General features: G+C 39.9%; 1 protein-coding gene across 17 annotated transcripts in view; it reads right to left on the bottom strand.

Moving 5' to 3' along the window:
- The window catches only part of DMD (dystrophin), a 2,761,517-nt gene that overhangs the window by 1,439,239 nt on the left and 1,308,833 nt on the right, over positions 1-13,445 (bottom strand). For all 17 annotated transcript variants that reach the window (XM_075590265.1, XM_075590266.1, XM_075590270.1 and 14 more), the window contains one exon: positions 1,347-1,457. In XM_075590265.1, the coding sequence (XP_075446380.1) occupies positions 1,347-1,457 (111 nt within the window). The remainder of the gene's footprint in view (positions 1-1,346; positions 1,458-13,445) is intronic.

Below are 13,445 nucleotides of genomic sequence, written 5' to 3'. Positions count from 1 at the left end.
TTGTGTGTTATGTTTGTCATGTGTGAGTTTTTTATGTTTTAATGTCAACTTTTTGGCGTACTGCACCGTTATCTGTTTGTTTTCTTCTCTTTTTTACATATTGCACTATTATTTGGTGTGAGCCGTTCGTTGACCCCTTCACTGCCTGTTTGTTCAAGGACACTTTTGGGACTTTGCAAGAGATGGTTTGGTCTTTATTCGGATTTATTATTATTTAAAGAACTGATTTGGCGCCGGCAATTCTTTCTTTTCTCTATTGGGGACCAGCCCATCATCAATACTACACGGAACACCATTATAAATCGGTCTAGGGACCTTAAGAAGAAAAGCTCACCGAATTCGCCATCCACAAGCCATGCTGTGGAAACATATACAGTATACAACTAGCATGGGCTGAATTAACTAAGCTGAAGCAGAGGAAGAAAAGGTCTGTAGATAGGTGTTCATGGCCGAATATTTCTAATCTTCAAAGGCAGGCACTTGAGAATCAGAATCTTGGGTTTAATCAGTCCATTATCATCAAACCAGCATGTCATGGACAGAGGCCAATATCGTTCTGGAATCCAGAGACAACTTTCTAACCATGACAACTACCTCCCTCTTGCTCAGGACCCGAATCCCAGGATAGGACAGGTTATATAGGCTCTTCTAGCTTGGGCTGAATCTATGAGACTGATCAATAAACAACTAAAGTTATATTTGACTGTGGATGATCCTATCATCCCGGTACTGTATACGCTACCAAAGGTTTATAAAAGGCTAGAAAATCCCCCAGGGCGTCCTATAGTGGTGGGCACCAACTCAATATTTGAACCAATTGCAACATTCTTGGATATGATAAGACCTCTCTTCACCATGGGCCCTTCCTATATACAGGATATCACCAAGTTTTTGCTACATCTTAGGACCCTGAATACACAAGGTGTGTTTCAGGCAACTGTGGATGTGGACAGCCTCTACACCTCCATTACACATTGTGAGGGTGTGGAGGCTGTCCGTTTCTATCCTTTAGTGATTACAAGATTTATGTATACACATACACACACACGTTCTAAGTCACACTGCTTTACATTTTGTCACAAATTATATTTAGATTTGTATCATTTTGCATGAATGAAAGACTTTAGAGAGTGACAAAATGCTAAGACATTTCACTTTGTACGCGTGTGCTCTGCACACACCCACTTTTTTGTAGTATATGGTAATTTCTAAACTTATCCTCGTCAAGTTTATATAAAATCCCTGACTTTTTTGGAAATTAAACAAAATTGAAGTGTTATGCCTATTTATTCCAAGATTTGTCAAGCAACTTTGATGTGAAACAAATACTTTACAAACAACCTTACCTGGGCTATTTCTATTTGGGAAAGGACCCTTTTGGACATTTCTTTAGCCTGGTTCCTTTTTTTCATTTCCTCCAAACTAATCTCATGACTCATCAAATCTGACTGCATTTTCTGTGGGGGGAAAAAAGGAACAGATGAGAAATAAACACTTTTGCATGTTTGTAAACATTCCCTGTAGATTATTTCATGCATGTGACACTGATAAAGCATTTCAGCAGAATGATTATATTGATTTCCAGGCAAATGCATTTGAATATCAAGTTGCAGTTATACAAACCTCCTGCTCTAATTACAAACTGTGTGAATCCATTAGAGATGTGGGAACGCTTTGTGCGCTTAGTCGAACTTGCAGAATATCATCTTGATTTGGCGAAGAACTTTGCTTTATGGTAAATTCAACTAACGCTGAAAATGTACTGAGCTTTGTATTTTTTGCTACTTTCACTTTGGAAATTCGATCATACAGTACTTTAAAGTATATTATAGGCTAAATTGTTAAACATTCCGGGCATGATTGAAATCCGTCCTCTCTGATCAAAATTCCGGGCAATATCCATTCAGTAATGGCCCACAATTTTTGTCACCTTGCCAAGTTTTTCAGCCAATTAGCTTTGAGTTCTCATATACACGGAGAGAGAGTAGCTCAGAGCAGAGACAGGGGAGGTAATTGGACAAGAAGCACTAGCAAATCACTGACTCCTCCCCGAACCTGCCTGCAGACAGCACAGGAGATAGTGAGGAGAAAGGTGTGTGTGTGTGTGTCTGGATTTGGTGTGTATTTGTATGTCTTTGTACAGAGGGTGGGGGGCTGCATTGTGTGTACAGAGGGTGGGGGGCTGCATTGTGTGTATAGAATGGGGCTGCATTGTGTGTACAGAGGGGGGCTGCATTGTGTGTAAAGAGGAGGGCTGCTGTGCACAGTGTTTATATATACAACTCTTCCAGCCAGGGCATTATTGGCCAGTAATGCCCTGTTCTTCGGGGATTATTACTTAAGTATAGTATTTTTCCACTTAAAAAAAATGTATAATAGCTCATTATTAACAATTTGGTTAATTCCAGTACCACTTGTCCCTAAACGTTTGATCTAATTTTTCGTACATTTGAAGCATTTCTGAAAAATTAGATCAAAACTGCTGCGAAGCAAAAGTCGGCAGGTTCACACATCTCTAATTGCCAGTGTTTAACTGTAGCTTTAAGTTCAATACCTCAGTACAAACTATTTTTGTTAACTTTTATATATCAATACCGAAAACTACAGAAAACACCAACTGACTGTTTCTTAATTAAGTTAAATATTCTAGTTAAATATCCGAACGACGCTGACTTGCAAATAACAAAGGTAATAAAGTATGTGGGTACAGTATATTAACGTTAACAAATAAGGTAGCAACATATTTGTTTTTCTTTTACAGTAATGTTAGTAGTTTTATAAAACATGAGAAACGCTACCTTGGTAACTGCTTTGCAATATTACTTCAATTAACAAGAAACTAAAATGTTGATGAAATCACATATTTTCATAGCTCATTTAAAATTAAATAAGGTTGTTTACTCCCTTCAATGCTATTTTGTACGCAAATTATTTTAAACTCAACTAAATCATTGAGCTAAAAAAAAATAAAAAATACAGCAAATGTTGTGACTCATTTTTGAGTGTAAAAATAACTGTGTTCCCATTTTTCAGCTCGATAGCTTCCAAACACTGGAAATCAATAAAGAAGCAGCGATTATGGACCTACGTGAGAACTAGCACTGCAAAATGGGATTGCATGCTAATTTTTATTATAGGTTAAAGGCCAGTTGTACAGGCATTACACAAAAATGACAGGTCATGATAAAAGTGTTAGGACTAGCTTAAACATTTAATTTAATGAGATAAGGAGAATTGCTAATTTCCTATAGATTCTAAAATTACTGCTTAAAGTGACAGTCCAAGCTGCCATTTTTTTTGTTTTACATCCCCCCTCCCCTCCCCCGCCCCCTTTAATATGTACATCATTACAATCCACACAAAGATAAGTAATATCTAAGTTCCCGGTCAATCCATTCTCCTGTGATCGATCAGCGGAGATTCGGCTCGAGGGTTCACTAAATGGATACAGAGGAGTATTGACTCAGTATCTGTGACTTTTTAAATGGTTGTTGTAGAAACAAAAAGGGCTTGTTACATTATAGTACATGAAAAAATGTAATTCAGAGTTGTTTTTTAAAAATGCTACAACTATTTACTCATAGTACAGAACTGATTTATCAACAAAAAAAACACTTGTAGGATATTGCTTGGTCTGCAGCTTTAAGTATCTGCATTGTAAATTATTTTGTTACTTTTTTGCAGAGTAAATTATTTGGGTTTACGGTAATTGTCATTTTACATTTATTCTGTATTTTGACAACAATTCCACTAGAAAATATTTCTAGCTGCATCTACATTATGAGGAAGTGGATAAGAATGACCAGATAAGACAAAACCACATCTGCAGATCAAGACAGCAAGGGTTTAAAAACAAAAACATAACATTATATAGAAAAATAAATGGGGCTCTCTGCATGTTAACGGTCTGAGTACTGTCGCTTACAGAAAAAAATCACACAAAAAGGGTTTAAATTTAAATTTTAGTAGGATACAGAGCAATAATTTATTAAAATTTGTGAAATTAAACAGAAACAGGTTTCCATTTTTCCATTTATACAGAATTGACTATTAGATAAACTCCACAAAATTCAAATAACTGAAACATATAAATATGACCCATTCAATGCAACCCCAGTTGAGCTATGTTCAGTCTCTGGATATACAGTACACACATTATTTGATTCTGATCTGAGTACCAATCTAACAGCCAGAGTCAGTGCCCTGTTACTCTGTGGATTGTGTTGAGATATGAATTGTGCTCTGCTTATTACTTTCCACCTTTTTAGTTTATTGAGCCATGTATCCTGAATCCACAACCTCTTCCTAAAATGTAATCACTGTGTGTCGAGCTGAAAATAATGATTCTTCAACATAACATGCAGGTGATGTCTTTACTGCCTCTCACTGTCCTTTTCAATGAGCTGCTCCAAAAAAATACATAATTGAACATGTCTGCCTAGGTCAGGCCAAACAAGGTATAAATAAACTATTGGTTTATATTAATAATAATAATAATAATAATAATAATAATTCTGATATATGCTACAAAAGATTTTTGTATGTTAAATGCATATTTTCTTAGTAACCAGGGACCAAAGAACCTGGTGATAATTGTTCTTTGTCTATGTTGGTGGTGGAAGCGATGAAAGATATATATTATGCTGGATTGAGGGTAGATATTATTCATTTGAGGGGCATATCATGTAATGGAACATGACATATTTCGAACTCTTTTGCTATGCTTTTATCTAAACGATAATAGGTTTAAGGAAACAATTCCCCGTAATGAAGCTCCCTTTTTTCTTTACAGGATTTGAACTGGGGGTCCTCCAGAGCTAAAATGTGCTATTTTGAACTCTGGGGACCCCCAGTTCCTGAGATACTAGCCGGTGAAGTTACCAGTATTACTTCATGGTTTCTAAAGGGGAACGAAATGGCCACCCAATAAGAAGCCGGAACTGACGATGTTGTGGCTTCATATTGGGAGCCATTTAATTTCCCCTGGGAGGTTCCGGGCAAAATAGTATGGGTGAACTCCATGGCAACCTCCAGTTTCAACCCTGTAAACAAAATGGGTAAACAAAATAACAGTAGGGGGGGATTGTTTACTTAAAGAATAAAACATGTATTGATATTGCTTCCAAAAATGGTAAACATTCCACACATTGAGGAACTCCTGACAGTCAGATTGTCAACATACTGTAGATGGTTCATGCAAGCAGTAAAGTGGTAGAATTAATGCCATATTATACTGTACATTGACCACATTTAGAAAGTTCTACAAATAAACAATTGACAGTTAAGCTAGCTAAAGTTGAAATGTGACTGCTTTAGTGTCTACCGGAAATGTGAAATTCCTAGTACTCATGGCACAGTGAAGAACATTAAAAATGTAATTAATGGTGTTAAAGGGCTACTGTACTTTTCCTACTGTATATGCTTGCTGTTAGCCACCTTTTTAAAAAAACATTTACTAGAGAATAGAGTTTACCAGAAACAGACAATAATATTTATTCTGAACATCAAAACAAACATTTCTTTTTTTTATAGGTAAAGAAAAATATCTAGGACACAAGATGTCATAAAACTAAGAATAGTATATATAATCAGGATGTCAACAATAACGACTTAAAAAAATTGTGGGAACGACTAAAATATAGGCAATTGTTGAAGACGACCTAAAATAATAGATAAAACTTTTGCACTAGTGATGATGCCTTATTTACATTTAGCATATCTGTACTCTAGGGTTTAAAAGTACTTAAATTACAATTAAACTACTTAATATAAAGCACCGCTAATCCTAAAAATATACAGTACAATCGCTACTAAACCTAAATACTCTAGATCAGATCATTGGATCTGCCTGTAATAAAACCACATAAAAGGCATTGCTGTGTGTGTTCCTGTGTCTGGATGAAGGAGTGTCAGTGGGGGGGTCTATCCCCTGAAGATCTACCAGGGATCCTTGCTGGCTGGAGGCGCTGTACTAGAGGATGACATCAAGGTAATCTGTCCCTCCTGTTCCCTGTCCTGGCTCTCCCCACACCACCGCGGAGCCCTCAGCCCTCCTATTACCAGCTGATTACAGCACAACCACCTGAGAGTAACCAGAAAGGAGCGTACCCCCAAATATCACTTTGGGGGGGAGGTACCCTAAAAGGGTTACATAAGTATCAGTGGATCCTGGTCAATTGATCTGGGAGTTTGGGATATATATATTTGAGTTTTACCTGCTTTTCGCTTAGAGCTAATTGATTATCCACTACTAAATAGGTGTCAGGATGCGATTATTCTATTCACCTTCCTCTGAGAGGGGCCTGGTTCTCATACTGATTACCATTAGAGTCATTGCTCTAAGTGACCACAATATCATTGTTACTGGCAGTTTCTTCTATGTGCATTTATCCTGCTACTATTCACAGCTAATCACAATTTAGAGAATACATTTAAATACTTATTTTTCTCCCTACCTGTATATAATAGTTTTGCATTATCAGGGTGCCTACTCCACATCTTGGTTTTCTTGGTTTTCTTTGAGTTCTCGATGCGCTTTCCAGGTTGCTCATCACAACCAGCATGACAGCCTGTTTTACCCACTGGGTGACCATCTTTTAATATTCACTCTATTACACTAGTACCTAGTGTACGTATATACTGATGCAACCACGAGTATCCGAACACTTGCATTGGAAAATCTGGATCAATCTCCCAGTAATGCTGCAACATTTCTGCAAACAGACAAATGGCCCACCAGATTAACACAGCTGGGGTCTCTGGCAGTCTCATTCAGTTTGAATGAGACGGCCAGGGACCCCCGCTGTGTTAATCCGATGGGCCATTAGTCTGTCTGCAGAAATGTCACATAAATGTTGCAGCATTACTGGGAGATTGCCCCATATTTTCCAAGACAAGTGTTCGGATACTCGTGGCTGCACCTGTATTAGTTTGTGTGTATAAGACTGTCTTGATTTCTTTGCTGTATTCATTTTATATTATGCAGATTTTGCAACTCTGGTATATTAAATGCTAAGTTTTATATCCTAAACATTTTTAATAATTTGGACATTAATTGGCGGAGTGCACCATATATGGGATTTCTGTTCTCTGTGTACCTTGTAGGCTCACTTTACCTCCCAGGTAGCACACATCTCAGTTTCTACATGTATCTATATGTTGAGCGAGGGTAAGGGTCTTCTATATTGTTTCTTCACACAGATGTCTCCAAATTCATATTGATGAATAATTCCCGGTAATCAATTCAATTACACCATTTGCTTATTTATGGATCAGATAAAGGGATTACTAGCAAAACTAAAGTTTATAAAAAATGAGAAACTAGAAGGGGAATTTGTACAGTTCGCATGACAAAAATATCACAAATAAAGACTTAAAATTGTTGCGAAGAACAATACAGTTTGTAGATTCAATGAGTGAATTAAGGAAAACTTCCACCAATTGAAGATCAGAAGGTTTGGGCATGAGACTGATACATTTCTATAAACATTACTTTGGAAATACACTTCATGTGAACATACAGATCTAGCAGACTTTACGGCTCCTTTTTACATTGGTACATTATTTAACAGTAGCGCTATTGAAAACAATGGGTAAGGAGATAACACAAATTATTTAATGCATCATTTTGCATAACAAAGGTAATAATATCTGCTACATCTGTAAGTTTACTACACAAAGTAACTATAAAATACATTTATCACAATAGATATGCCTTAAACAAACAAAGTAGTAGATTTAAAGGTATTCATTAATTTATACCAAGAAACAGGTTTACACATGTTTGTTTTTGGCATTGACAGGGCCACCTGTATCACATCTCTATAGATTAGAAAGGAAAAGAGTGCAAATGCCACACACTAACACGTGCGTTCTGAGTTGTGGAACAGACAGAGAAAAGGGGAAAAGTTGCTTATAGAGCCCTCTACTGGCTCCAGGCAAAAAAGAATTGTGGTTCTGAGTTTGAACCTAAATTTCAGATATCCCTGGTATAGAACATAGGGCTAGATCAATAAAGCTATGTTAAATCAGGGCAACTAATGTCACATTAACTAAATAGTTAACTGACGTTAGCTCCACTGAGATGAACAGAGATCCCCGAAGCTAAATATATGCAAAAACAAGGGCCCCCCTTTGCATATGGCTAATTTGTTGTAAGACAGTTAGTTAATGTTGGTATAAGACACCCGGTGCTAGCTGCCAGTAATGCTAGCTCGCATCAGGCATATTCTAAGAAAGGTGCCAGCTATATATTGCAATACAATATATACCAGGCATCTTCTTTCCCAATTAAAAATAAATAATTAACCCCTTGGAAGACACAGTGGCCATGAGGGCATGCATTATGCATGTCTTCATGGTCACTAAGGTAGCCAAGTGGTTAATAGCAATACTATGCTACGGCATACAAGGGGTTAACCCCCCCCCCCCTCTAATTACTCCACCCAGGTGGCCTATGCTCTCTCATAACCAACCCTCCAACAAACCTAACACTCCCTGTACAGTACTGGCTAAAGTTGGCTAATGGGGCTAATAGCCAATATAAAGATAATATACACAAACACCCCAAGCCGAAAGACAAATTAGTATGCTATTATACGTATATCCATATAAAACAGTTAAATAGTTCAAATGTACTGTTAATGTCTGTGGGGTTACTTAGGCTCTCTCAAAGAGATCCTAGAAAGCCGCAATGGCACTCAATGAGTAGCTGAAATAAATATTTTACGTACCCCCTACTACTTGATGACATCCATCTTCAGGTCATGAGCCCCCTGCAGCAAATCAACGATGGGGTTATGGGGGTAAGGGTCTGTTGTAGGGGTGTTAACCACTTGTATGTCATAGCGGTTGCACCACTATGTTATTGTAAGGATTCTGCTTGATCCGTGCCGGGCTTTCACTGCGGTCCAGGTTTTCTGTCTCTCCTGCCCTTTCTGTTCTCTGTGGCCATTTTGGATACTGGCAGCCTGCTTTATAAGGCTGCAGTTACCATAGGCAGTCGCCGAGCAAAGTTCTGTGTGTTTGCAGCTCCTGTCGGTCTTTGCAGTTACCTTTTACCCTCTTGCCTGTTTTGAATTCCTGTTGCTGACCCCGGACCGTGACACCAACTCGCTGCCTTCTGCCTGCCCTGACCTCCGCCTGTCTCCTGGACTTTGCACCTCTGCCGCCAGCCCTGACCTCCGCTATCATACCGACTATGGATGCTCTTACAGGACTCTGTCCCTGGGTTGTGGTTGGTTTATTTGCATCCCTACCTCAGCCCTGTGGGTCCGCATCCTGATTTGAGACGAGCACCGTCACAGTTATATAGTGGGTAGTTAGGGTATTTGTTTTAGCCCCTGGTTACTTTAGTGAAAGTGTTAATACACAGGTTTGGGCTAATTTATTGGCCTAGTCAAGGGGTCTGCAACCTTTCAAGGGAGAAGAGCCATTTTATAAAAAATGTGTTTGTCCAAAATATTCCGAGAGCCGCAAGACATGCATGAATATTACACCCACACAAACGCATACTGTACATATACTGTACACACACTGATAGGTATGTACTGTATAAGCATTAACATTTGTCAAACTTACTTTAATCAGAACTAGGGAAAAGAAACAATCTTGGGTAATAAAATATATCTCACAACAATAAGTCTCCTAATTTTGTGATTACATTTTTTTTGTGCAAAACAGTTTGTCATTTTCAAATACACAATACATACAGTATAAATACACTATCACCCCAAATACACATAACTACCCCCCAAATACACATACACTTCCCCCCAAATAAACGCATACCCACACTACCCCCCAAATAAACACACACACAATAACCCCCAATGCACGCACACACACTACCCTCAAATACACACACACTACCCCCCAAATACATACTGCCCCCCAAATACACACACTACTCCACACCAAATACACACAAACACAAGCACTACCCCCCCAAATACACACACACAATACCCCTCCAAATAAACACGCACACATACATACACTAAGCCCCCAAACACACACACACACACAGTGTGCCCGGTGTGGTGCAGTGTAGAAGGCATGCCAGCAGCTGGGGAGATGCCCAGCGGCAACAAGAGGCCTGACCAGCACTGGTTGGGCCCCCCTGCAGCACAGTTAGAGAAGCAGCAGCTGGGTAGCGGTAACCCAGTAAGGAGAGCCGCATGTAGGTGCAGAAAGAGGTTGCCGACCCCTGGCTTAGTCCATGGTATCCACTTTGGCTACAGCATATAGGAAGCCAACATGGTCTACATCAAAACCCTGGACGAGGCTAAAAAAATTCTGCTGTATAATCATTACCTAAACTAACATAGCATTAAGGCCCATGTTAACTTTAACGGACTGCAGTGGATATGCGTTGATGTTGTCCATACCTAATTTGCATATCATTAGCATAATAGCACTAAGGAACGTTAAAGTTAACGGCATTCCATCTTAGGCTGCTGTCCCAGTTATGTCTGTGACACGTGCGCCCGGTGGGGGGGGCGGCGCGTGCACAGCGCTAACCGCGATCTGCGGTCTGTGAGAGAGAGGAGAATCTTGCGATGGGAGGGGGCATTGTCGGGGATTTTCGGGGGCGTGGCCATTACATCACGCGGCTGGTTCGCCCTCATTGGGTGAACCGCCGGTGGGGGCGTGGCCTCCGTCGCTAGAAGTAAACTCAATTTGATTGAGTTGGGAAAAACCTTGCAGCACGGCGCGGCTGCACCTTCTGCGTGACGGTGCGTACTTGGCCCAGCCCCATTGAGGGGCGGTGCTTATACGCACAGTGCACGCCGCGCCGTGCGCACAGGCGGTTACTGGGACCGCAGCCTAAGCATTAAAACAGCACTTAATGCTTCGTTAGGGAGCTTTGAAGATCCCTGTTAGCACTTAACAAGATGTTAACTTCAGATAACGTCTCATTAAGTTCAGATAACGTCTCAAACAGAGCTTTATGGATCTGCTCCATAGAGTAAATTATACCTGAAATTTACAGGCTTCAAAAATAACAAAGGTGCACTTATATCTTCTGATACAGAATTTCAGAAGTGTTTGAAATGCTTTATGTTTTGCAGGAGCTCCGTAACATATACATATAATAATAATAATAATAATAATAATAATAATAATAATAATAATAATAATAATAACTTTATTACATATATAGCTCTTTTCTCCCAATGGAACTCAAAGCACTTCACACTTACAGTATAGTGAGCGGTACGCACCACATAGGGATTTATACAGACATAGTCCCTGCCCGGATGAGTTTACAATCTAGATGTTTGGTGCCTGAGGCATAGGGATACTATAAAATGACTTGCTGAAGGTCACAAGAAGCAGACACTGGGAATCGAACCAGGTTTTCGTGTCTCAACTCAGTGTCTTTACTCACTGGGGTGTGCGGGGGTGTGCGGGTGTGTGCGCGGGGGGGGGGTGTTCTGGTGTAATCTATAGATTTTTTATATACTGTACGTGCATATTTTCCATTTTTTACTTATCTCTCTGTTTGTGCTCACACTGCACTCTGCTAATAATGTTATTTTGATACTATAAATAAATACACTGTAAAAGAATCTCTGAGGGTTGTCTAGGATTTTAATTTCAGAATGGAAAGGAACTAACAATATGCATTGCATACAGTGCCTTCAAAGGCTCAGATCCTCAGACCTGCGGTAACTCAGGACTCATAATGTACTGTTAGTAAAATCCATAATGGCCGTTTATGCTCCTTCAGGTTAACGCAAATCCACAAAGCTAATTATATGCAAAAACAATGTAAATTAGTTTTCATTAGCATTAGCTTAAAGCCATGTTAAGTTAGCACTGCCTTGTAACAGATTCAAATAACATGGCATTAAGCCGGTCTTACCCAAAACTGGCTTTACTCCTATCCAGACCCTGAATAGGTATTTAATTCCCAGTGGAGGAAAAGAGCCTTGTAAATAACAATGTTTTCGTTAAATCATACAGCTAACTGTGGTTTTACAATTATCCAGACCTTGTAAAAGACCTATTTCAGGGTCTGTGTGTGAGTAACCACCTTTAAGTATGACCTAACTGATGTAACGTTAAATCCATGCTCTTAACTATAATGGAGACCTGTGGATTTAAGCTGTTAGAAGGAATGCCTCTTTTGCATATCATTATCATAGACAGGCATTATAGTTAACGCTAGGGCCGTTAAGGCTGAAAACAACACTTAGCACTACGTTATTGAGTTTTGAAGATATTGATTAGCACTTAATGATGGGTTGACTTAAGTTAGCACATCATTAAGTCAGTAACTGAGCTCCGTGGATCTGGGCCTAAGTTGGGTACAGAACTTGTAAAACCACTTCCTTGTGTAACACCCATATACCCCCCCCCCCCCCGACATGAAGGATAGGGTGCACATGTAAAAAATATACAAGGTGAGTAGGAGTTCTGCGTAAAGGTGTATGGGTGCTGTACAGTTACCTTGTTCTTCTCAGGGTGCTAGGTAGGTTCGTGCATGCTTTTGACAAAGAGTAGGATAAAAGAAAAGTGTGCCATGAAATGTAAACTGTTTATTGCAACATAAACTGTTAGCAGCAACCGGACAGGTTTTTAGTACTCAGACTTTGGAATCCAATTTCTCACACTATGACACTTGTACCAGCTTATCTCTCAGAAGAGTATTTTGCCTGCTCAGGACAGATCAGGGAAACTGCCTCCCTGAAACTCCTGGCAGACCCTTCCAGGACCCTGCGATAGTGAACCACATTCTTCTGTAGTGTAGTTTCATTGAACCCTGGTCTCTAAGGCCCCCTCTAACACTGGAAAACTTGCCTTAATACTAAAAACAATAAAACATGTCCTCCTTACAGGCTAGGAGAGCCCAGAGACCAGAGGCGTAGCTAAAGTCCGGGCAAAGCCCAGGGGCCAGCGCTCTTGGGGGGCCCGCTATTCCCCCCTGTCGGCAGCACATCTGTCTCTCTTCGGATAGAGACAGGCTGGGGCGGGTAGGAGGAGAGCGGAGGATGCTGGCTGCGGAGTGTGGAGCTGATCACAGAACAGCTGGAGGGAGGAGGGAAAGAGGGGTGTCTTCCTGCTTAACCACTTCTGGGCAGCAGGTGGTGATGCAGAGCACTCCATAGCTGCTCCTCTCTGAATCTCCCAGTTCTGTGTGTGTGTTGTGTGTCTCTGTGTTGGTATGTGTGTGTTGGTAAGTGTGTGTGTGTATTTGTAATGCATATGTGTGTTATTTTGTGCATGTATCTGTTGTATATTTAGTGGGGGTTTTATATATTGAACATAAATGTGTATTTGTATATGGTGTGTGTGTTACACTAATGTTGCATGTTTAGTATGTGTGTATATGGTGTAGTGTTTGCATGTATATATGGGAGGGGAGGGAGGAGAGATAGGATGGGGGAAGGAGAGATGAGGAGGAGGAGGAGGAGGGGGGAGAGGAGATGATGAGGGTA

Source organism: Ascaphus truei, chromosome 3 (genome assembly GCF_040206685.1).
Source record: "Ascaphus truei isolate aAscTru1 chromosome 3, aAscTru1.hap1, whole genome shotgun sequence".
NCBI lineage: Eukaryota > Metazoa > Chordata > Amphibia > Anura > Ascaphidae > Ascaphus > Ascaphus truei.
The sequence above is the reverse complement of the archived record's forward strand: the minus strand, read 5'-3'. Positions and strand labels throughout refer to the sequence as shown.